Source organism: Acinonyx jubatus, chromosome A2 (assembly GCF_027475565.1).
Source record: "Acinonyx jubatus isolate Ajub_Pintada_27869175 chromosome A2, VMU_Ajub_asm_v1.0, whole genome shotgun sequence".
Classification (NCBI taxonomy): Eukaryota; Metazoa; Chordata; class Mammalia; order Carnivora; family Felidae; genus Acinonyx; species Acinonyx jubatus.
This window is the reverse complement of record NC_069383.1, coordinates 134,113,680-134,139,070: the sequence shown is the minus strand read 5'-3', so window position 1 is coordinate 134,139,070 and position 25,391 is coordinate 134,113,680. Positions and strand designations below refer to the sequence as shown.

General features: G+C 42.7%; 1 protein-coding gene across 6 annotated transcripts in view; it reads right to left on the bottom strand.

The window, feature by feature from the left end:
- ADAMTS9 (ADAM metallopeptidase with thrombospondin type 1 motif 9) overlaps positions 1-25,391 on the bottom strand; it is a 163,799-nt gene that overhangs the window by 73,462 nt on the left and 64,946 nt on the right. For all 6 annotated transcript variants that reach the window (XM_053219112.1, XM_027039170.2, XM_027039172.2 and 3 more), the window contains 9 exons: positions 25,009-25,135; positions 19,019-19,229; positions 18,360-18,524; positions 15,919-16,083; positions 12,765-12,884; positions 9,791-9,895; positions 9,486-9,653; positions 7,428-7,697; positions 1,988-2,149 (listed from right to left, as the gene is read on the bottom strand). In XM_053219112.1, the coding sequence (XP_053075087.1) occupies positions 1,988-2,149; positions 7,428-7,697; positions 9,486-9,653; positions 9,791-9,895; positions 12,765-12,884; positions 15,919-16,083; positions 18,360-18,524; positions 19,019-19,229; positions 25,009-25,135 (1,493 nt within the window). The remainder of the gene's footprint in view (positions 1-1,987; positions 2,150-7,427; positions 7,698-9,485; positions 9,654-9,790; positions 9,896-12,764; positions 12,885-15,918; positions 16,084-18,359; positions 18,525-19,018; positions 19,230-25,008; positions 25,136-25,391) is intronic.

Genomic DNA, 25,391 nt, shown 5'->3' with positions numbered 1-25,391 from the left:
GGTCTCTAGGCAGGACCAAGCTGAGTTACCAAAATTATTATATACGATAGACTGGAGTTCCCTGACTTAACGGTAGGCATCGTCTCGAGTGCTTCCCTTCCCCTGTACTACGCGCTGGTGTGGACATTGTCTCATCAGGAGGAGACTATAATTATTTGCCCCATTTTACAAATGGGACAACGGAGCTTAAAAGAGGTTAATTAACTTGATCATAGCCAATTCGACAGTAAGTGACTAGGATAAGATTACAGCCTTTTCTTTGAGGTATACAGAGGCAAAAATCAAACCAATAAAAATCCCGAAACCACCCACTACCAAATAAAGGAAATAATGACTGAGCCAGTTTTATTTTCTGGCAGCTTGTAAGAAGCTGTTACCAACTTGTGGCTATTATGTGACTCCAACCTCCCCAGACCTTTATGACGTTAAGATATTTTACGCTATCTCCGCATCTCAGGATAATGATGATTTTACCCAGGATGAATAAACAATGTGGGGGGGGGAGACCCGAATTTCTGAGGCAGGAACGAGCTGTGTTTCTTGGACGGCACTGCTGTGCTCACATCCAGGAACACTGACATCTGGCTTTCCTGCTGTGTCGAGGCCAGATCTCCCACAGAATTTGGAATGATCTGGTCTGCGCTGACAGCAAGCATCCCAGTGAATGCGTGTACTCTCCTGGCTTTGGTCCAATTACAGAAGCTTAATCACAAGCCCCACAGGACAGAACTCTGTGAGGAGTTTTGGGAAACCCACAACGCATGAGTCTCAAAGCCTGACTCCCCCTTCCTGCCTTTCGGCAAAGCCCTCCAGAATGGCGCACCGTCAACGAAAGTTAACAGAACACTCCATTATGACTGCCTATTACTACTGGGTTATGTGAAACCAGGGACACGTGATTTGGGTTCGCCAGGAGCGTGGACTAACACGCCCATCCCTCTCACTTGTCCTTCTCCCCCTCTTGGCACTGGGGTCTGCAAGACGTTAACCTTCATGTTTTATTTTATAAAGTTGACAGTCAAGACAGAGCAATTCCACAAGCTTTAAGTATGCGCTCTCTCTGAGGATTCAAGAGTAGAGGGATGCATTCTTGGTCAATCAAACACAAAACAATAAGCATGTAAGCCCTCCACAAAAGAGTGGCTCAAAACCCTATTTGATACTAGTAGTCATCCTAATGATAAAGGGTAGTCATAGTGAGGATAATGATGATGATTGTAATAGCAGCGAACTTTGGAGACTATATATGCTAGGTATTGGTCGTGCACTATCTCATGCAATAGGTCATGAGTTGGTGCCATGATTATTCCCACTTATAGACAAGGCTACAGGCATTTGGTAAAGTTATATAATTTTCCCAGGCGACAAAGCTTGGAAGGGTCAGCACCGGGAATGGAATCCAGTTTTGTCTGGTGCAAATAGTCTATTGCCCCTCATTGGTCATTACTTTTAAAAGGTAACAGCTGAAGAATTTTATTACTTGATATTATAGAGCTAATTATTCCCGTCCACCATTAGAACGCATCAGCTCCGGGAGGAATAACAGCACCTATTCATTCTGGTTTCATCAAGGATTTGGAACACCAGAATGATTATGCCATGGGAACAAGCGTAAATTATAAACAGCCCCAAACTATGAAAAGGATGGTAACGTTTTCATGGACCAATTTAACACATATGTCCAATTACCTTAAAAGTGTCCCATTTTTAATCAGCAGAGGTTAACAAACAATCTAGCCTAGCATTTATCTGTATTCTTTCCTAATTTTCCTCTCCTATGTGTTTAAGCTGTTTCTCCTTGGTAATGACTGTACTTTTAAGATGGTCTGGAATTAAGACAGGTCTCGTGGTTAATCCCAAATCAAGAGGCTCTCACCAGAATTCATTCTTCTCCCTTAAAATAGATCACGAACAACGGCACAGTTTGGTCAGCAAAATTACTCTGTGTTCTTTCCAAAGGAGGTACAAAAGGATGGCTCACTCTCACCTCTCCCCAGTTGCCATAAGCCCATTGAGGACAAGGGCCAGATTCACAGGCTCTTTGCTCATCGGGTTTTATCCTCTCCACGCAGTCATTTGCAGTGTATCCATTTTCGTCCTGACATACCACAACACGTCGCTGGGACCCACCAGCACAGGTACTGGAACACTGAACACATCAGACATCAGTCAACAGGTTAATCCCTACCTGGATCGACATCTCAGTGACCCAAAAAGCAGCTGGTTGGAAAGTCAGAGACAAATGTGACAGAATCCGTTCTCAAGTTTCCCACCGTGGTCAAAAAGCCGTTATGAGAACTTCCACTCTGTGGGGTTGTTTAATGGGCATGCCTTATAAAAACCTGGAGGGCAGAAAAAGGGCTTCTCCCTTGCACACTTTCGGCACTCACGAAGTGTTCAAAAGATGCCCCATGTGTGATAATGTCTTCCAAAGCAATTCCATTTACTGTCTTCTTTTAACCTCTCTGCAGCTCTGAGAAGCACAGAGGTGTTAACAGATACCATAGCCTATTGAGAAACTCTTTTCTTTTCAAAATCCAAATGCTCGGTTAGAACCAACATTTGACTTCAACACAGAGGTCAAAGTACATGCTTAACGAGACACCACTGTTGAAAGTGAACTTCCGTATTAATTCATTCGGTTACCCAAAGCGTAGCGGAACGTCACTAAGACATCATTTCCTTGCAGGGAATGTTCCCGTCTCTCTCTTCAGAATAGCCTTGACTTTAGCGGCTGATGGCAGCAAGATTTGCTTTTTAATTTATTTTTTACTTCCCCAAGGACCTTAATTGGATTCCACATTGACAAGCCTCTCTTCAGGGGCACTTTCTAACGCTCCCTCTCTTGGTTGTCGCAGAATTATGTTTGCAGTTCAGCTAATTTCCCACACAAGCTTCTCAGAGTTCTCTTATTTATCTACATCTTGAGTGGTTTTGTTCTTTCCATAATGTCCTTATCTTTTGAAAACTGATGTGTTTGCTAGTATCCTTCACTGTGACCCCTAAGTTGTAAAATCAGTTTGCCTATAAAATAACAACTTGTCCTCAAAGCAATGCAATTCCCATGAATTATTAAGCTTCCAACTGCACTGGACAATTTTTTTTTTGTTAGTGCTGGGTTCTTTTAAAAAATTTTATTTTAATTTTTATTTATTTTTGAGAGAGAGAGAGAGAGAGAGAGAGAGAGAGAGAGAGCAGGGTAAGGGCAGAGAGAGACAGAAACACAGAATCCAAAGCAGGTTCTAGGCTCCGAGCTGGAGGCAAAGAGAGGCTTGGACTCACAAATGGTGAGATCCTGGTCTGAGCTGAAGTCAGATGCTTCACCAACTGAGCTATCCCAGTGCCCCATTTGTTCTGGGTTCTGATGGCTGATCTGTGCTTTCTGTCGAATCCTAGCTCAAACCAGGGTTATTTCAAAATACTTGCAAACAATGCATCTTGCTGGTCAGCTTGTTCCAAATAAAGCTCTGAATATATTTTTTGGCTTATGGTTGGACCGAATTTCAATTTCTCTGCCCATCTCAGACAAATTACGGGTGACTTTAAAATACATCGGGTATAATTTTAAGATGTGGAGCAGGAAAACAGATTTATGACTTCTGCCTGAGAAAAAAACTAGGCAATTTTTGGGGTGCCTGGGTGGCTCAGTCGGTTGAGCCTCCAACTTCGGCTCAGGTCATGATCTCACAAGCTCGTGAGTTCGAGCCCGGCGTCAGGCTCTGTGCTGACAGCTCAGAGCCTGGGGCCTGCTTTGGATTCTGTGTCTCCCTCTCTCTCTGACACTACCCCGTTCATGCTCTGTCTGTCTCTGTCTCAAAAATAAATAAACGTTAAAAAAAAATTTAGGCAATTTTTGATTTACAAAAATGCCATTTCTATTCTCGGAGGATTCTGGTATAATGACTCTAAACTTGAAAATACTTGTTTTCTATTTCTAATGTTTTTAATGTTTATTTTATTTATTGTGAGAGAGAGCAAGCGAGCAGAGGAAGGGCAGAGAGAGAGGAAGAATCCCAAGCAGGCTCTATCCTGTCAGCACAGAGCCTAACGTGGGGCTCAAACTCATGAAACTGTGAGATCATGACCTAAGCCTAAATCAAGAGTTGGACACTCAGCTGACTCAGCCACCTAGCCACCCCTGTTTTCTATTTTTAAACAGCTTAGGACGTAACAGGAAACACAAAATCATTATTTTAATTGGCTTTGTTTGGGAACCAAAATATATAATGTGAGGAAGGAACTTCCATATTGTAAGTGCATTTGTAATATATATTTTGGCCCCTGAGTTCTTCCCTTGAAAATACAATCTTGTCTCATTCTTTTGTCACCTGTGAACATTATTGCCTCAATGAAGTGTGGTAAGCTCCGTGAGAGGGTTCAGTGCCATAACTTGTGTCCCTGTTAGCTCACATAGCACCAGTCACAGGATATTCAGCCTGGTTCAATTAAAGTTACTGGAAACAACAGCTCTATAAACCACATGCTACCCTGCCTCCAATATGCTTGAATGGAGCAAGGCTGGTCACCTGACTTATGGCCAACCACTCCAGTGGCTGTCCAGTGACCAACAGGATGTTTCCTACTGAAAATCTGACCAAAGAGATGGAGACAGTGCTCAGCTGGGGCCAAGGAACTACATAGCACAGTCTTGAACCATCTGAACCCAGGGCCTGTCTGGGGCTTTATAATCCCATAGACAAGTAAAGGGCTCTACATAATTTTTCTCCAGGTTCAATATGGCCATTTAAAAAATGTTTATTTTTATTAACAGGGATTCTTAGTTCTCTTCCATGTTGCAGCATTTCACTCTGGACTTCTTTTGGTAACAATCTTCCTGTCCTTTTAAGATGACATATTTTCTTAGGTAAACATTTCTTTGAAAAAACCCTGTACCTATCATCCACACTGGCCAAAATGAGAAGGAATGGTCTCTGCAGGGGTAGGAGGTGGTGGTCATCTGTTGTTCTTACTTGCCTAGCACACTTCCCCTTATATCTGGCAGCCCAATTCTCCTTTAAGGAACCTTTCTTCCCCCAAGGGATGTCATCTTGGGGGAGAATATGTATTAAGATACTCTGCCCCACCCCCCCCCCCCCCCCCCCGGATCATTGAGTGGGCAAGTGGAACAAGCAGGGCCAGTGAGACTTGCCTGAGAATTTAGATCCTAAGCAGGGTAGATGAGCATTCAGAGGGATCTATTAAGACAGAAACTCCCTACAAAAATTACCCTCTAATTACTGTTCCATCTAGTTAGCGGCTGGCAAGACACAGCATGAGGGCCAAATATGACCTGCTCCCTCTTTTATAAATAAAGTTTTATTGGAACATAGGCATGCCCACTCATTTATGTATTGTCTACACCTGCTTTTGTGCTACAACGACAGAGCTGATTAGTTGTGACAAAGACTAGATGGTCCGCCTCACACAAGATATTTACTATCTGGTCCTTTGCCAAAAAGATTTGCCAACCCCTGAGCTAGATCCCTGAAGGTGCTCTGGTCTCTGCCTCTACCGGGGCCAAACGAAAAGTTTTGTTTGTTGGTCTTGTTTTCACTTGAAAGAGTCAGTTTCTTTTGTTCACAACCAGAGACCCCTAAATGGTAACAGGGGGCAAACCTCACACAGGGTCCAGGTTTATACAGGAATGTGCTAGAAATTGAGGTATTTACTCCAGAATCCACTGAAAACATTAGATTCCCATTCTCTAGTGGTGAAAATTCTTTGCTGCCTTTCCTGCCATGGAAAGCAGGAAGAATCCCATGGTTTGTGCACTGCACCAAGCAAACATGCACCTTCTGGAAGCAGGTCAAGCTAGAGCTGCAAAAAAATCACATTGTCCATTTTCAGCCTCACTTAACTTAGGGGGGAAAAAACGTCCTCAAACAAAAACACGATGAGGAAAAGAATGGCATTGCCCATTGCTGCAAAAAAGGTTACCTAATCCTCCCTAATTTGGAACACTGCCCAAGGGCAGAATCATTCAATTTTAAAAGAATGCATCATCTCCAAATGTAGTCGTAAGTAAGAATAGCTTTAAAATTTTGTTTTAAAGAGTTCTAGTGCTATCATTAGAACACACATGAGTTTGGAAATCTTCCAATCCGAAAAATTGCGGGACACTCAGTGATTACCTCCTGTGATCACCTGTTAACTTCTCTGAACCCAAATCTCTTCTAACCCAGGCCCAGGAAGCCTGGAAGGGGTAAGCCAGCAAGGAGAATGAGATGGCGAAGGTCCTGGGCAATATGGCAGACGTTCTGAGGACAACCAATACTTGTACTGGGTGGAAATGGCTGACGGCTCATCGGTAGTCACAGGAAAAGAAAAACTCACTTACTGAAACATAAGCACAGTGGGAAGCACGCAGCTTCCTTCTAATGCGTTTTAGTTCAGAAATAATTAAACACAATTAGTGGTACGCGAAGGAAACTGAGAGTAAACAATTAGAACGAAGACCCCGGGGTGATTACTAGACATCTTCCGACTTCCCACACCTATGCGGGGTCCCTTGCTCTCTTACCCCTCCTGCAGTCCCATTAGACATGCCCAGTATTGCACAATATAATTACTTTGTGAAAAATATTTAGTGAAAAACCTAAAATTCAATATTTTTCAAGATCTTCATCACGTGAAGGGCAATGCTAAGAATACTGAGAAAATTCTCACCCTGGGGCAGGCAGCGTGCAAAGCACTTTATTTCCATCGTCACATTTGTTCCTTACAACCACCCAGGAGAGCTGGAATTGTTGTTCACTTTGTTTTACAAAGGAGGAAACTGAGGCTCCTTGAGACTAGGGGGCATGCTAAATATCTCAAAATCTGAAAGTGTAGGTCGTTGGTTCACACAGAGGCACCTTCACTCGGAGCCTGTGCTGTTCACCGTTAGATTCTGGTACTGCTCCCCTAAGCACAGAATTATCTGGACCAGTGATTCCCCTCAGTCCAGGACAATGATCTACTACTACAAACTATGCATGGACCATGCCACTTTGAGACTGCACTCGTCTAGAAAACAGCAAGAAGGAAAACCACTTTCATTAAGAGCTCCCTATCAGAAAACTTCCTCTGTCCTTTTGATTTCCTTACAGGTAAGAGCTGCCTGCCGCCTCCGCCTCCGGGATCAATCATCCTGGCCCTCACGGTACCTCCTAGGAGGCCACCCGATGCTGTTGTCCAGCTGTGATATGCCCCACCCCCCTCCACCCAGTTAAGGCAGCTTCTAGGTGGCCTGCAGGCACTATCGGGGGACAACTTTTCAGGGACTGTGATGAACCCGTTAGGGTTCACCCAAAACAAATGGGAATGTACAAGGCCAAGCCCTTGTGAGAAAAAAGGGCTTCAGAGGTGTTTCTAGTTTGTCTGCCCCCAAAGCTGCAAGGGCAAAGGAGAAGAAAGCAAAGTAGAGAAGGACTTCAGGGAATACTCACTGCTCCCCAGGGGCCAGTCCTCCACTGGTTTCCACCAAGCACGTGGGTGCGGCTGGGGCCCGCGCTTCTGGGGCGGAAATCCTCGCTTTGGAAGGGGTGCTGAGCGAGACCGCTGTCTGGGGTCCGCTGAGGGCATGGTGAGGTGGAACAGTCCTGGTCGGTTTCTGGGATGTAGTCTGGATCGCACTCACTCCGATCAATCACGTGGTCACTGTAGTTGACACACACCACTTCCCGGGTCGCCCTGCCTTGCCCACATGTCACGGAGCACTACGTCGAACACCCAGAAAGAGAAAGGGTCGGTCATTGGCAGGCACAAACCCATCAGTGTGCGTTTTCTGTGAGTGGCTCAGCGCTCACTCGGTTGCCCAGACCCCAAACTCTGGCATCATCCGTGTCTGCTCCCTTGTCTTCCCACCCTGCAGCCATCTCACTGAGACACCCTGTCAGCTCAGTCGTCACAGACACCCCAATCCATCCATTCCCCACCGTCTCTGCTGTCACCTTCCCCTGCCAGGAGCACCCCAATGGCTTTTCAGCTGGGCTCCTGTTTACAACGTCGAACCCCTCCCTGCAGCCCTAGTCTGTGGTCCACGTATCAGCAACTATGACACTTACAAATAAAAGATCATGCCATTTCCTCCAGTGACTTCCCAACTCACTTTGAAAAATGTCCAAAGTCCGTACCTTGGCCTGGGAGGCCCTCTGTGATATGGCCACTGGCGACCTCCTTGACCCATCTCCTAGCACATATTGCACTCCAGCCAAACTGGTCTTACGGATGTTTCTTGACCATGCCAAGAACACTCTCTACTCAGGGTCTTTGTAACTGCTGCTATCTTTTCCTGAACAACATGGATGCCCACATGGCTCACTCTCTCACTTCATTCAAGTCTTGCTCAGCGTGCTATCGGGCCTTCTCCGACCACGCTGTCTAAAAGCATACTCCATTTTTCCCTATGCTATTATGCTGCTTGACTTGTTTCTAGTACTTGTCAGTGTCTGTTGCTAAATCTCTCTCTTTATTTGTTGACTGACTGGAACCTCCATCAGAATGATCTTCATGAAGGCTAAGACTTTCTTATTTGCTGTTCATTGCTTTTTCTACACTAAGCTTTTACAAATATCTGGTGCACAGACAGGTGTATTTAATGGATGGATGGATGGATGGACGGACGGATGGACTGGAAGCTCAAGGCATCAGAGTGAGATTATCATTTATTGAGCACCTACTTTGTCCTAAGCAGTTAACATAGGCAATCTCAAATAATACAACATCTTTGTAAGATAGGTACTCTTTTGGGTCTTTTAAAAAGAAGAAATTGAGGTTCAAAGGCTTTAACCAGACTGCTCAAGGTTATGCAGCCAGTATGTGTCAAGATCTGGATTTTTACACATCTCTCTTTGAATCGATTGCTCTAATTTCGTACTTATGATACTTATGGAGATATTACTTCTCTATTTTCCTGATGCCCTCTCCTCACCTATCCTAAGCTTTATATTTCCCTATTGCTGGGAGTTTTGCAAGGCAGAAGGCAGGTGCCACCTGAAAATGAAGGTTTTTCTACTTTTACACAAGCCCATAGATGGTGCCTGGTGTGCACAGGAGGCCGAGCCCGTAGCATTGGATGAGGATTCCCACTTCCCACTCTTGACAGAGAAGCCAAGAACCTCTGAACTTCAAGAGTCTGGGTTCTAGGAGGCACCCAGACTCAAGGTAAGAGGCTCTTTCCTGACTCCCCCTCTTCTCCCTGGCACTTGTGGTGCTCCACAAGCCTATTACATTCCAATGTGACTCAATCAACACCGGGTTTTCCAGTCAACCCAACAGGATGGGGCATCAGTCAACTGCACATTGACTTACACATTTTAACAACATCCATTTCTTGCACATCCGGCCAAGGTTCATACCAGCCGCACACATATGAGGCAAAATAATTTAAATCATAAACTAAGTCCAATTATAAAACAGTACCCATTGACATTTGTGACCTGTCGTTAGTCATCCTCTATGGTTCCCCCAGTCATTTCCCAATTCCCAAGAATCCACTCGCTTACAGGGCTCCAGTCCAAAGCTTTCCACTGCCCACAGGGAGTCACAGAACATTCTTCCTTTGCCACTGGTCTAGGCAGAGTCACACAGGCGCTCTCGTCAGCCACAGAGCCGTCTTCGTCCCGACAGCTGACATATCTCATCCGAGTACCTTTTCCACAAGTGGCTGAGCACTGGGTGTTGAAGTAAGATAATGCAGGGATGTTATTGGACACGATGGTTCATTGGACAGCAACCCACTTCCTACAGTCAAGTCAGGGAACCTCTTCCTCCCCTTCCACCCTCTCTATGTCTGCCATCTATTTCTTACTGGTGTCCAAGACCCAAATCGCCACTGGGTTCTTGGTGCACTCTGCGTGCTTCTTCTTCCTTCCGGGGCAGCTGGGGGAGGGTGACAAGATGGTAATTCACAGTCCTAGATGGGAGAGGGGGAAGAAAGTCAAAGTTACCTTGAAGTCAATGCACACTTTAAGGGTCCAGGTGAATAAAAATATAAGAATGAAGAATTCTAAGACCTCAGAATTCTGGGAAAATCACATGGCATCTCTCGGCCCCAGTTTTTTTCAAGTGTAAAATGGGGTATAATCTGAGTCACCTCATGAATGCACTGATATAGGGCAGGGATTTACTTGGTGATTGTTAATATCATATTTATTTGCCTGTTCATGTGGAAAGAAAAAAAGCGATTGCAAAATGGCAGGTAAGTTAAGAAAGAAAAGGATATCCTTTCAAAATTGTCAATTGTTGGGGTGCCTGGGTGGCTCAGTCTGTTGAGCGTCCAACTCTTGATTTTGGTTCAGGTCAGATCCCAGGGTCATGGGATCGAACCCCACACTGGGCTCCTCGCTGAGCATGGGGCCTGCTTAAATTCTTTTTCTCTCTCCCTCTGCCCCTCTCCCCGACTTGCTCTCTCTCTGTCTCTTTCTCTCAAAATAAAAAAATATATATCAGTTGTTAATTTTTAAAAATTCCAAAGACAAAATTCTGTTTTCACATTTCAATTAATTTCCTATTCAGAATTTGCTAATCATGAACTGGCTTTCTAGGTTTACCCAAAGAGAACTCCCGAGGTTCTGATGGTCAAATCTAGATAAGAGGTCTATTCAATATGCCAATGCCTGGAATGTATATAAATAACACTCTTCAGTCACTCAGAGGAAATCCCTATAATGAATTGAGGTTATTTGTGTGTAGATAATACTTTCAGGTTTACAGATGGGAAAACAGAAGTACGTACTTGCTCACAATTTAGCAAATACTCTTTGATTAAATACATACCCATTAAATTACTGAATGTGCCAGGCATGGTGCAAAGTGTGGTGAGCTCGGGACCGAGCCTAACATTAGGGAGCTTACAAACTGAATGAGGAAATTCTGCTACTTGGCTCCAGACCCTGCCTATTCTTCTGCCGGTGGTCCAAAGAAAACCACAGGAAACTTTTCCCACAGTGAAGAAATGGTCCATATGCTTCAACTGTGGGAGCCGCCCTGTACTCCACTGAATATTACAGAATAATGTAGAGAGAAACGAGTGTTGTGAATCTCTAAGGGAGTTGCTAAATCCTCAGTTCATGCCTATTCAGATGGAATAGCTAACATTTCGCAGGCATTTAGCCTGTGGTGGTTTAGAGCATTTCAATAAAGTAAAAAAAAAAAAAATAATAACAATAATAATAAAGGGGACACAAGTCACAAGTGGTATTTTATCATCGATCAGTGACAACATGAACAACACTGCCATATTCCTGTATTTTTTGACGCAGACAGAATGAGGGCCCTCAGAATGGAATCAGCGCATTGGCCAAAGGGGGCCTTAGAGCATGAGCTCTGGGCACGGTCTGGGTTCAAATCCTGTCTTCGGCAATTGGCAAAACTGATGTAGAAACCCAAGTCTTCTCTTTACATAGTCTCTTCCCATAAACGATGCTAAAATCATGGCCCATAAAGAGGAAGTAGTGGCAGTAATGGTCAGCTGGCTCTCGTGAGAAAAAAGGAGTGCGTGTGTGTGTTTGTAGAAATGCATTTACATGTATACACACACATATTACATGCCCATATACACCTATATATGTATACATATGTTTGTTTGGTTATCACAAAGTTTACTGATACAAAGGCTGTATGGTACACAATTTACAGATAGTAATAAAATATACAATGCTTTCTTTTAAATTCCACGTAGCCAGTTGAGTCTCACAGAATCCTGTCGCTGATTTTTGTTGAATTCTTGAATCTGTTGCCAAAATATGGTTGTAACTGCTGAATGAGTGCACTTCAGACATGAATGAGAGCTGCTATTTTGTTTATGTTGAAGAGTAAGGAGAAAGTGGAACAAACAAGACCTATGTCAGAACTTCATCTACCAACGACGTGAATGACTTCTACGCCGAATCAGACAATAATGTCCAAATACCGGAAGAGTATTTCCTTGAAATTTGTATGTGTTATTTCCAATGTAACAGCTAAAGACAGAAGACTCTTTTAAACATAATGCAGATTGCATATGAGTATCATTTTCTCCATCACTTTCTTAAGTCTAAAAACAATCAATTAACCCTCAATTATAGCATTTGCTGATTCCTGTGGTGTAAATACTCTCACCACAGCCAATTTCAAACTACCAGCTTGATGTCGATGAACACAGACTTGGGAAGAGATGTGCAATAGCTTACCATTATGTAATATTCCCACCACATGGACACACCTGTATAAATAACCTCAAGGGCACAGATAATAGTAAAATGTAGTCAAGCAATGGAAAAATGTGAGTTTTGAGTATTTATCTGCTTTGTTGAAATATCATCTACTTAATTATAGGCTTATATTTTCAATTTTTACTAGTGTCTACATTTAGCAACTAGCTCGCAACATTCCTGAACATTCACCAATCCACTCCTGTGAGATGGTACGAGCCAGCTCTAGCACGTTGCTGCCTGAACATATAACACTATTTGCTCAGCCCTACGTTAAAATCACTAAAAAACAAAAAAAAAAAAACAAAAAAAAACAAAAAAAACCCTGAGCTCAAGAAAACAAGACCAAACAATCAACATTTGCTAGCCAATGAAAAATCAGAATCAGACCCAGAGAAGAATGAAACTTGTATGTCCAAATATTAGATTCAAAATGTAGCCAACAGGTAAATCTGGACCATTTACTTAATCATCTGGTTACTCTACCTACACACTTACCCATTAGAGCACTTCCATTCTCACTGAACCACTGGGAAATTCTGGCATCCTACTGCCCAAAGCCAATCACTGGGCTGGACAAAGGAGACTCACCTGGGTATCAGTTGGTCTAGTGGCTGCATTGCAGTCATTGTCATCGACCACTGACATGTAAGTCCCAATGATGCACTTCACTGCCCTCAGCTGGTATCCTTGTCCACAAGTGACACTGCACTGAGGGAAAGAAATACAACAAAAGGGATGCACACGTTAGCAAATTTTCTCTTTCCCTAACTTTCCTCATAACGTCCTATAAGAAAAAAAGTAGTTCCATCATAGTGGAGCAGAAGGCTAGCACCCAAAGAACCTAGGTTAACGTGGGCAGTCCTGCTCTGCACAAATTATATTCAACGATTATCACTTTGATGGTTGGAATTATTTCCATCTCCCATTGAAATTCTATGTGTAGGGGTTCAACCCCTTGCCTGTGACTCAATATACCCCTATTTCAACACTCACTACAAAGCTACAGTGACCGAAACAGTGTGGTACTAACGTAAGGATAGTTATATACACTCATGGAATAGAATTGAGTCCAGAGATAAACCTGGACATCTATGGCCAAGTGATTTCTAACCAAGATGCCAAGACCCTTCAGTAGGGGGAAAGAATAGTCTCTTTAACAAATACCTTGGGGGCAACTGGCTGTCTATATGAAAAAGCATAAGGCTGGACTCCTACCTCATGCTATTTATAAAAATCAACCCTAAATAGATCAAAGACCTAAACATAAGAGGTAAAACTATAAAACTCTTAGAAGAAAAGGTAATAGAAAAGCTCCACGACATGGAACTTTCTTGGATAATGATTTCTTGGATATTCTACCACAAGCACAGGGAACAAAAGAAAAAACAAGACAAGTTGTATTTTAGCACAGTTAAAAATTTCTGTACCACTGGGCACCACTAGTGGAGTGGAAAGACAACCACCATGGGATTGGGGAAATTATTTGTAAATCATATGTCTGATGAAGGGTTAAAATCCACACTATAAGGAGCAACTACAATTCAACAACAAAAAGCCAACCTCATTAAAAAATGGGAAAAGAAGAACGATTAAACTGTACATATAAAAATGGTTAAGATGGTAAATTTGATGTTATGTGGTTTTTTTTAATTTTTTTTTTAACATTTGTTTATTTTTGAGACAGAGAGAGACAGAGCATGAACAGGGAGGGTCAGAGAGAGAGGGAGACACAGAATCTGAAACAAGCTCCAGGCTCTGAGCAGTCAGCACAGAGCCCGACGCGGGGCTTGAACTCACGGACCGCGAGATCGTGACCTGAGCCAAAGTCGGACGCTTAACTGACTGAGCCACCCAGGCGCCCATGTTATGTGGTTTTTTTAACCATAATTACAAACTTTTAAAAAATGGGCAAAGGACGTGAATAGACATTTCTCCAAAGAAGATACACAAATGTCCAAAAAGCACACGAAAAGACTCTCACTATCATTTGTTATCAGGGAAATGCCAAATCAAAATTATAACGAGATGCTACTTTACTCCCACCAAGAGCCATAATGTAAAAGGGGGAATATAATAAGCATAATTAAAAAGGGATGGAGTAGAGAAAATGGAACCCTTGTGTATTATTGGTAGGAATGTAATATGGTAGGGGTTTTGTGCAAAACTGGCAGTTAAAGAGAGCAAAACAGGCTTCCCATACGATCCAGCAATACCACTCCTGGGATACACCCAAAAGAACCGAAATCAGGTACTAAAACAAATACTCGTACGTGAGTATTCATCTCAGCACTATTCATAATAGCCAAAAGGTACAAACAACCCAAATGTCCAGCTTGGTATGAATGGATACACAAATACGGTACATCTGCATAAAGGAAAATTAAGTAGCCACAGAAAGGAAAGAAGCACAGAAACGTGGCTTGGTGTGCTGATGGTTTGGTGTAGACATGGATAAAAAAGACGCCCATCAGTTGTAAAAGATGTTATACTCAAATCTTCTCAGTGACTCTGAGCTGGCTTCTCTTTCTCCCTCTCTCTTTCTCTCGTTCCCTAAGAGCTACGCAGATGTTGACAAAAAGGAGGCTGGATTTAGGAGTGTAAGAGACTCTCCTTGTTAGTGTAATCAGATATGATCAGCCATTCTGACTAGCGATGCTGTACCACAGGAGGGTTCAGAAGAACATCAGGTTCATAAAAATTGTAAGGGGGTAGTAATAAAGCTGCTCTCATTTATTGCATGCATCTTGGAAATGAAGACATAAACGAGAAGACTGGTTGCTGCTGGGCAGGGGGCGGGGAGGGAGAGTTATTCTTCAAGAGATTGCATAAGTGACAGCAGACAGCTGTTTCGCTTCTCTCGGGAACTTGGAGTGCTACTTAAATAGTACCCAGAATGCTTTTGCTTCTATATTGGGAAGGACTTCATTTCAAGAGCAGTGGCTTCTCAGATGTGAGCCCAAGGGAGACTTCCACTCTCTCCTTTAAGAATAGCTCAGGTTCAGACTGTGGAACCGACACACTAGGGGATGGGAAAGATTCTTTCACAGCGAGATGATTCTGCAACTTTTGATCACGCTCATTCTGTATGAAGTGTCTGACTGGTTTATGAGAGGTGAGCTTTGGAACTGTGACACGGTAGCCAAAACATCCCTTCCAAATCCCGGTCCAGAACCCCCTGCCAAAGGCACTGGACCCCATTCCGTAGCAACCCACAGTCGCACGCCGGACAGTAGCATCAGGGGGCACCTGGGTGGCTCAGTCACCCACCCAGCTCTTGGTTTCAGCTCAGGTCATGACCTCACAGTTCATGGGTTCCAGCCCCGCATCGGGCTCCGTGCCGACCGCACGGAGCCTGCTTGAGATTCTCTCTTTCCCTCTCTCTCTCTCTCTGCCCCTACGCTGCCAACACGTGCTCTCTCTCTCTCAAAAGTAAATAAATAAACATTTAAAAAAAAAAAAAAAGATTAACATCAGCCAGACAGGAGACCTGGTGGGAATCTGTGCACGAAGACTTGCACGCGTATCTACAAAGGGAATAACCAGCTCCAGCGGGGAAAGCAGCAATCCCCAGACCTGGGGCAGAATGGCTGCAGTGCGTCTCGCGCTCGATCTGGCGCCATGGAGGTCCAGTGCAAGTCATGAGACACAGCAGTTAAATCCCCACCACCGGAATGCCCCTCTGCAAGCCCTCTCCAGATAAGAAGGAAAGAATGTAGTTAAGAACTTTTATCGTTCAAAATACCTGTCCCCAGGGACCCGCCTGCCAGGACGCACATTCTGGCTGCTGACAAGTCAGTATGGAGGCTGGCTTGGTCTCAGGGTCACAGCTTCTATCGTTTAATCGATCTTCCCCAAACTGACACCAGACCTGGCGGTGCTTATGTCCTTTTCCGCAGGTGACCAGGCACTGTAATAAAAAGCACAGACAATCGGGGGTGTTTCTGAACAATGTGTTGTGGTTCCCAGGGATTATTCACGGGTAATCAGGAGGAACAGATGCGCTCTCTCCCACAGCAATTTGTAAATACGGCACGGCTCATTTTTCTCTCGTTCATGCGTTCACTCCTTCACTCATTCATTCACCCCTTCTGTATTGATAAAGGCTCTGGACGGTATCAAGCACAGAATGATCTCGGCACAGCACTACGCCACGAGATACAGAACTTCCCCGACCTACGATGGGCTTACATCCAGGTAAACCCATCGTAAGTTGAAAATATCCTAAGTTGAAAATGCACTTAATACACCCAACCTACGGAACATCATAGCGTAGCCCAGCCTGCCTTAAACGTACTCAGAACACTTACATGAGCCTACGGTTCCGCAAAATCGTCTAACACAAAGCCTCTTTTATAATAACGTGTTGGCTATCTCATGTAATTTGCTGAATACTGTCCTGAAAGTGAAAAATAAAGCTGTTGTGCGGGGACAGAATGGTTGTGGATATATCCACTGTTGACCCTCATATGGTTTTGATTGCACGGCTGCCCAGTTTCACCAGAGAGTATGGACCACAGACAGCCAGCCCGGGGAGAGATCCACATTCAAAATTCAAAGAACAATTTTGACGAAATGTGTATTGCTTTCACACCATTGTAAAGTTAAAAAAAAAAATTGCGAAGTTGAACCATCGTAAGTCGGGGACCATCTGCACTGAAAAACAACATTCATGGTTTCCTAGCACAGGAGTTAGGTGTGGGGCTCAGCCTGGGTTTTAATTCCAACACAAACAGCCATAGGTGCCAATGCAAGTGATGTCTCCGTACCTCAGTTTTCTCATTTGCACAATGGGGATAACAGTAGTGTCCAATGCAAACAATTGTGAAAACTAACCGAAAAAATCCAAATAAAGTGCTTACCATATGTTCATTTAATAAATGTTAAATATCATCCTTATCAAATGCTCATGGTAGAACATTTGAAAAATACAGAAAAACAGAAGAGAGAAAACTATAATGATTAAAAAAAAAAATCTCCCTCCCCAGGGATAATCATTATTAACATTTTGCTGTTTTCTTCCCAGTTTTTTAAGCTAAGGAATGTTGCATCATACTGAATATATAGTTAGCATCCCCCCACCTCCATTTTACCAAGTATTCTTGCAAAGGTTGGTTACTCGATTTGAAGTGGTCCTTTAGCTATCATTAGCTATCTAAGTAAAACTTTAACCCACTACCTTCTTTCATCTTTTTAAAACCAAACACTGGAGTTTAAGCTAAGGCAGCTTGTTAACAGAACAAAAACAGTGCGTTTGTTGTTAACTTGTGCAGGAATCAGACACTGTTAATCATATGCGTTCACTCTCAGCCATTTCAGGGGCATCTATAATATCCTTTTAAGATTCGTATTTTATTTGCTGTTGAAAGGAAACAGTGAATACCGTGCTTACATGGTTGAGATAAGGAAATGGGCACAGAAGTTGTTCAGGGAAACCTCTTTCCCCACATTCCTGACTTGGCCCCCAAGTAAGGGAACTTCTGCTCTCCTTCCCCCTTGCTCCCATAAAGGAAGACAGAGGCAGTCACCTGCTTGGTGAGACTCTCACTGGTCTGGGTTAATAGTGAGTGTTAATACCGCACCATAAAAGCAAGAAAAAGGCTCTTCCTTCTTTCTCTTGCTGTCCTGGGGCCACCTGTGCTAAGCAATGAGGCTTTGCCTTTTGCTTCATCAGGTAAGGGATGAGACAGGCAAAAGTCTGGAACCCTCAACTAGTCCTTTCTTTTCTAAGTTTTCCACTAGCAACTGAATGGGTGAGTCCAATAGGTTACTTACTGGGGTCGAATGATCTTATTTCACAGACGAGAACGTAGAAAACCTCTTTTGTTTCTTTTTCTTTTTAACTTCAGTTCTAAGCCAGCACAGATTTCGGATTAACAAAGCCCTTGTTTTCTTTTACAATGATTTAGCAGGGGCTCAAAGAGGAGGAAAGGTAAGACGCAGGAACTTCAAAATCACCAACAGAAGCTATCACAGTGGGTGATCCGGCCAAACCCACCATGCCTCTGAGGTAGGTCACCAGTGGACCAGTCACATCCTGTACGGCAGCCATGGGGCAGATGGGGAACCACAGTTGCTTCCTCCGGGGTAGGGGGCAGAAAGGTGCAGCAGGTTTAGGTTGCACTGAGCCGCAGAGACTCAAAGAACCACAGATGACCTGAGGAAATAAGAGTCCTCTTATCTTACCTCTGACCAGTCTGCTGACTTCCACTGTGGACAAGAGAACTCATTGCATCTCTGAATGGTGACTTTCTCTTGATGTGCGCATTTGCGATCGTCCAGTACATCATTGCGGGTGTTGACGCAAATCGCCCTTCTTCTCTGGCTACCACCATCACAGCTTTTGGAGCACTGAAAGGAAAATGAACGAAATAAAACCGCTGCTAAGTTTCCTATCCAGCATGGTCAAGATCCTGGCTCTGCCGTGTGTCTCCTCCGGCCCTTAAGAAACACCCACCCACCCAACCCAATTCTGGTGGTGATTTGGGGAGCATCTGTTCATGTTATCAATTTATTTACCAAGTTCATACCGAAGTCAGTATTAGTAAACGGACACAGGGAAAGAAATTCGGAAACGGTTTGCGGGGTATGGAAAAGGGGATTGGATGAGTTGTTCCACTGCCCCCGGTTTTCCACATGCCATGGTCAATGTCATATAATCATTACAAATTGATCATGGTACTCTTTTCTGCAGAATGAGGTCAGGCATTATAAATCAATGTAGATAGAAAGTCTAAATGGGGGTTTCTCAATGCAGCCCTCACTAATCCATTAGTTGATCAGCCATCATTAACTACTCAGACTTAGCATCCAAGAAAACGCTCATCGAGTGAGAACCGACTTACTTCAGTCCAGGCAGAATAGCGCCAGCCACCCGTGTTACATTCTCCTGAGCACTTTTCCCGGTTGCTTGGTTTGGGGTGACTGTTGCAAAAACTGTCGTCAACCTTCTCGGTCTTCCCATCTAGCCTGCTATATTTGGCACAGTAGATGTCTAGTGTGCGGTAACCCAAGCCACACTGGGCGCTACATTCACTCCTGCTGGCAATGTGCCACCTATGCATAAATAATGGGGAGAAACCAACATTTCTGTTAAATATGTATGTCCCATTTATAGTCAGCCGGCGGAAAAATTGAGTTCTTTTTTCTTCCTTAACTCAAATACTGCGAAACCCAAAGCCACAGTCAGCTACTGAAATCCAATTTTAAACCAACATATCCATGTATTTTTCATGGCTGCCAATGTACATGGAAGTCAGAGTGGAAGTCAGAGGTGCCATCTTTGTGAAGATTCTCCCTTCAGTCAATCTGAAGTTCAAGCAACCAAAAAGAGGAAAACATTGGAATTCAGCAGAGCAAAAAAAAGCAATTTTGTATTTAAAAGGTTCATGCAACTCAGCATTTCATTTCTCAAGAAGGCTGCTTCTAATAGACAACCACTGTTGGAAACTCTCCCGAGAAAGCCTCCTTCATAGGGGCCAGGCTGAAAAGCGTTTAGTGAATATCCTGTGACTTAATAAAGGCACGGATAGTTGGAGGGTAACTGTGAATTTCAAGTGTGCTGAACTCCGTATACGTTACTGTGAATAAAGACTAAGCTCCTTTTAGACATGGACCATAGTCTACACAGTTTAATTATACAATTTTTTTAAAAGACTTACTTTTTTAGAGCAGCTTTAAGGTCCACGGCAAAACAGAGAGGGAGGTACAGAGGTTTCCCATATGCACCAGCCCCCACACATGCATACCCTCCCCAGTATCAACATTCTACCCACAGAGGATGCATGTGTTATAATCAATTACACTGACATATCAGCACCACCCCAAATCCATAGTTTACACGAGTGCTTACTCTTGGTGTTACATGTTCCATAGGTTTAGGCAAATGTAAAATCACATGTATCCATCACCATCATATCATAGAATATTTTCACAAAAAAACTAAAAATTCTGTTCTTCATCTATTCATTCCTCCTGGCCCCATGATTATATACTTTTAAATTTAGAACTGAATCGACAAATCTTTATCATCTTTGTATCCCTAATACCTCTAATGAGCCTTTCTTGGGACGCAAGATGTACTCTGTGTGTGCTGAGGAATTGAGTTATTCTTAAATGCCCCCAAAACACAGTCAGTGCTTAAATTAAAAAAAAAAAAAATCCTAAACTGAATAGAAGAGCATGAATAAATAAGCTTAAAAGGTAGGTTGTTGGTTCAATTTAGTAATCAAAAAAGGATAATTTCTTTACGTTCTTCATTTGAATGAACTCTTGTTAATTGTCTCCTCAGAAATTGGGTGGTTTGCCAAATACAGGGAGCCTGAAGAATTCTTCCATCCACACCTGTCCAGGGGCAGGGCTGGAAAGCAATGAGCACTGGCCACACGCTTATCTTGGAGTTTCTCACAAATGCTTAAAAGTAGGTCAGAGTTGACCAACTTTTACGCTTGGCATATACAGTGGGCTACTGAGATTTTCCGTTAGAGTGACACAGTATTTTGGGATTTTGTTCTCACCGGAACATGTTAAATGAGGGATTGTAAAACAAAGCTTTATCTCATCCTGTCAAAGTTTAATCTGGGCAAACTCTCACTTCCCTGAGGAAGTGAGGCAAAAATGTGGTCCAATTCAACAGAGGCATCTGGAACTTTCATCTGCTCTTTGAATCTTGGCTACCTTCTCTCTGCCTTCATCACCATTTTCTCGTAGAAAGCTTATCCCGGGTAAGGGAGGTAGGAGTCCTGCCCCTACCCCCCAGCCCCCCACAAAAAACAATACACCCGTAGGTCAAGTGTAGTAAGTCTCACTGATATTCACACAATCCCTGGAATTTGAACAGAGAAGCTGGAAGAGACTGCGGAAATGTTACAGCATGGCCTTAGGAAAGTTCTTTTCAAAATGCGGTCATCCGCTTCATATTCTCTCCCTGGAAGGTGGTCTCAGCTTGAGTGTTTTGAATTCATTTGGTTCATTTCATGTGACAAATCATTTTATGACTATATTTCAGAGAGGCAAAGTGTTTATTATAAGTGGAAACAAAAAAATGTATATGCCTCCGTGGGTGTGCCGGCAGCTGTGAAGTACATAAAACTAGGAATCAATTTGGGAACTACTGATTTAAGCAGGCTTCTGTATTTTGGGGCTTTCTCAGGGCCTTCCAAGTGTTAACTGACATGATGCATTTCCACACGGGAGGAGACAGTTGGTAAGGCTCCTCACGCATACTGGCTCTCCACAAATCATCTCGTGGAACTCGTGTTCCACAGACATGCTTTGGGAAAAACTATTCAGAGTTGGATCCATCAGTAACAGTCCTCTCTCCAGTCTTTCAGTGTTTTCCACAGACATTCAGCAATAATTAGTATGAACCACAATGAAATGACAGTCAGGTTCACAGAGAGAAGAAAGACAGAACACCTTTGCTGGGGCTTGGTATATATTTTTGTACATTTTTCAGCGAACAACTTTTTTTCCGACAGTCTATAACATTCAGTAAGGAATGAGCCTGAGTGCTGACAAGGAAGCACGATCTATTTAATTTCAGATGCGAGAATGCACCTGTATAGTGGCAAGGGGAGGCAGGCCTGCAGTTCCTTCACTTTCTTTTCTTTGATCAGCCAGAGGTCCTATTATCACCCAAGCTTGTTCCCAGAGCTGCTATCCCCCTCCTCCTCTACTTCTGTAGAATTAAGTACATTTTTTTTTAAAGTATTAAAACAAGGTGGCTTACTCCAAATGGGGCATTTACAATAGCACCTTTGACACACCTACTTTATGAAATGAAGAGACTTTAAGCTCTGGTTTGACCTGGGTATTATGAAGTTATACCTGGGCGTGAACGTGAGCTCCAACACCCAGGTGTTTCCAACACCCAGACAGGTGACTCAACCTCACCAAGCTTCAGTTTCTTCATCTGCAAAACGGGGGGAAATTGGGTCCAATTTACAGGACTACTCGAAACGATAAATAAGCTACAACATGAATAGCATTTAATACACAAGCCAGGCCTTCAAGAAGAGTAGCTGTGATCATTATAACTACCACCCTTGGTATTTTATTCTGCAGCCAAGTTCTAATATCATGTAGCTCCGCAGAAGCCAATAACACAAAGTTTGAGGAGAAACCCAGTTGAGATCTTTGGTATCATTCTACATAAAAGTCTCATGGACTTCAGGCTACCTGTAATCACATTCACGTTGTAAAATTTGCTTTAATTTTTGTTTTACATCTGAAAGCTTCCAATGCAGGAGAAACTCTGGAGAACAATGATTCGCTAGCAACACCACAAACTCAATCGTGGCTTGCTTTAAATCTATTTGAAGTTAAGAATATTCATTTCTGGAAGTAATTGCTCAAACATCTCCACCCTCGCATTGGTCCTTAGGTAGGCTTTCAGCAGGGTTCTTAAAGAATTGTTTATTTACTTAAGGTCACATTCTAGGACTTGAAATGCTTTGTACAAACTTGCCTTCCTTGCCACAGAAGAGCGTGCTTACAGCGCTGTGGGCAGGAGTCCCACAGCATGGGCTGTCATCATCTGAGACTCTACCAGTCCCAGTGTGATTCTGCTCGTGGAGAAGTGACAGCAAGTGCCTTACTTATCCAAGTCAGGGGACAGGGATGAGGCACAGAAGTCCTGGGAGCCGTTTCTATGCGCAAAGGTAGAAAAGCTTCACAGAACGGGATCAATGAGTAACCCTTATCATTGTGACTGAATTAAAATGGCTTTCTCCTAGGGTTTAAGAGTATAGAATCCAGGCTGTGAAAGACCACGTTTGACTCCTGCCACTTCAACTAATAGTTGTATGACCTCAGGCACTTTGTTTAACTTCTCTCAGCCCGTTTCCTTATTTGTAAAGTGGAGGCTAACTGTAATTCTTAGGTCATTATGTTGTTTGGGGTAATTAATAAAATATTAATTGCATAGGACATATATTAATGTCGGCCCTATATTAATTTAATAGGATAGTAATAGAGCCTTAATTATTTTAATAGGATATGATTATATGTAGCACATAAGAATATTAATTATATTCTATTAATAGGAAAATGTATCTTAGTAAATGGTTGACGATTATGTTCAGAGTAGTTACCACCCCAAATAATATTAATATAAATTACTATTAATAATTATTAGTATTATTAATCAATCAGTAACCAACACTAATATTCTTAATTATATTAATTATTAATACTAATAATGTTAACATTATTAATTAATAGTAATTCATAATAGCAATTGATATTAATATTATTTGGGGTGGTAACTACTCTGAACACAATAATCATCAACCATTTACTAAAAACTATTTTAACAGTTATATATTTTCCTATTAGAATCTAATTAATATTCTTATATGCTACATATAATATTATGCTACATAGAATATTCTTATATGCTACATATACTATTAATTAATATTAATTAATTATTAATTATAGAACATCATTATTTTCAGTGATAATTTGATATAGGACTAATCTGAAAATGTCACCTTTCTCAATTTATTGAAGCTCTACCTCAGGGAATCTACTTACTAATTCATAGTTTTCCCCCTAAACTTTGGTGATTCAGTTCAGCAAATAGCTAACTAATTATTTTTCTGAAAAGACCTTAACTCTAATTCAACTAAATCAACTCAACTGGCTGAAGCAATGGGTTTATAAGTACATTACCTATAACAAGAATTAATATCGCAGAGTGCCAATGTCTGCCTTTTAATGTCTTGGGTTTTCTTTCTATAATGGCTTGTCAATGCTTTGCAACAAGCTCATTGAACAAGCAGGTAACTGTTGCTGGGTAGACATAAGTATAGCGGGGGTGGAGAGAGCCTGGGTTTTGAAGTCAAAGCCACCAGGTCAGGCCTGGCAAAGATGTGGCACTCACGCCGTGGCACCCCCACCTCCTCTCGTGACAGACATTACTAATTGATCGCAGCACTCCTCTTTTCTCTCAGAGCCTCAAGAGGGCCTTATAATCTTCACTCCAGCACTATAGGCTGCCAATATCATTTGATCAGATTTGGCACCATGGCAAAGAAGCTGCAAAATGCTTAGGTATTCACTTTGCCACTTCCAAACGGTAAGATCCTAACAATTTCCCACACCACTCCACATGGATAATTTCTGTTCTGTAAAAGGAGAATTAAAGCATCAACTTCTGTTACCTGCATTTAACTGACATGCAGATTACACAACACAACACCCAGGCTATTTTAATATTTCAAACCTGACACAGTCAACCTAGCGGGTCAATGAGAAAGCTTTAGAATTCTGTACCCATTCACTATTTCTTGCCTCAGGTTTCCTATTTTCTTAAATACAATACAGAGTATTTGCAATATCTAGATATCTTCTAGCTATAGTTCCTTCTAGTTGCTTCCATGACGTTCTTGTTAGTGCCTTGCAACTTTCACATGCATACGATTTTTTCTACTGGGTGATACACACTCTGGGTGTATAGAGAACATCATACGGGTGCTCTGAGAAATGACATTTCCCCCTTTTCTGTTGACGTTCATACCAAACTTTTACGTAAGATGTGGTTCGATCATAACAATGCCTACGCACTGAGTTGTGAAAGTCAAATGAGAACTTCTTTTGGCAAGTGCCATACTCTATTAGCTATTTTTAATTCTTAGGAGAAGGACAGGAAATCCGCAGGCATATGTCTTGGATAATTGGTTTCAGAGGGATGGAAAATTGGCTGAAGCTTATTTCACAGAAACACAAGGAAGGGAAGAGGAACTAAACACCACTGTCTCTTCCTTCCGTTCCTTCCCCTACAAGACCCTCACTGCTCATAGTAAAGACCACAAGCAAACACCAGCCTCACCTCAGGTCACAGTCTGTGCCGCAAGGTTCAGTAATGGGTCCTGGCTGGGGCAGCCGGTCACATCTTTGATCAGAAACCGGAAGCTGATCAGACTCCCGGGTGCAAACGGGTTTGCGCTTCCGCTCCCCTAGGCAAGGAAGAAAACAATCAGAGGAAAGCACCCATTCTATAAACTAGTTAGCCCAGGGACTGGCAAACATTTTCTGTACTGGGTTAATTAGTTAATATTTTTGGTTTTGTGGGCCTTATGACCTCTGTGACAACTACTCCACTCTGCCATGATAGGACAAAAGCAACCATTCATAAACAATATGTACCCATAGGTGTGGCTGCATTCCAATAAAACTTTACTTATAAAAGCAGGTAGCAGGCTGGATTTGGCC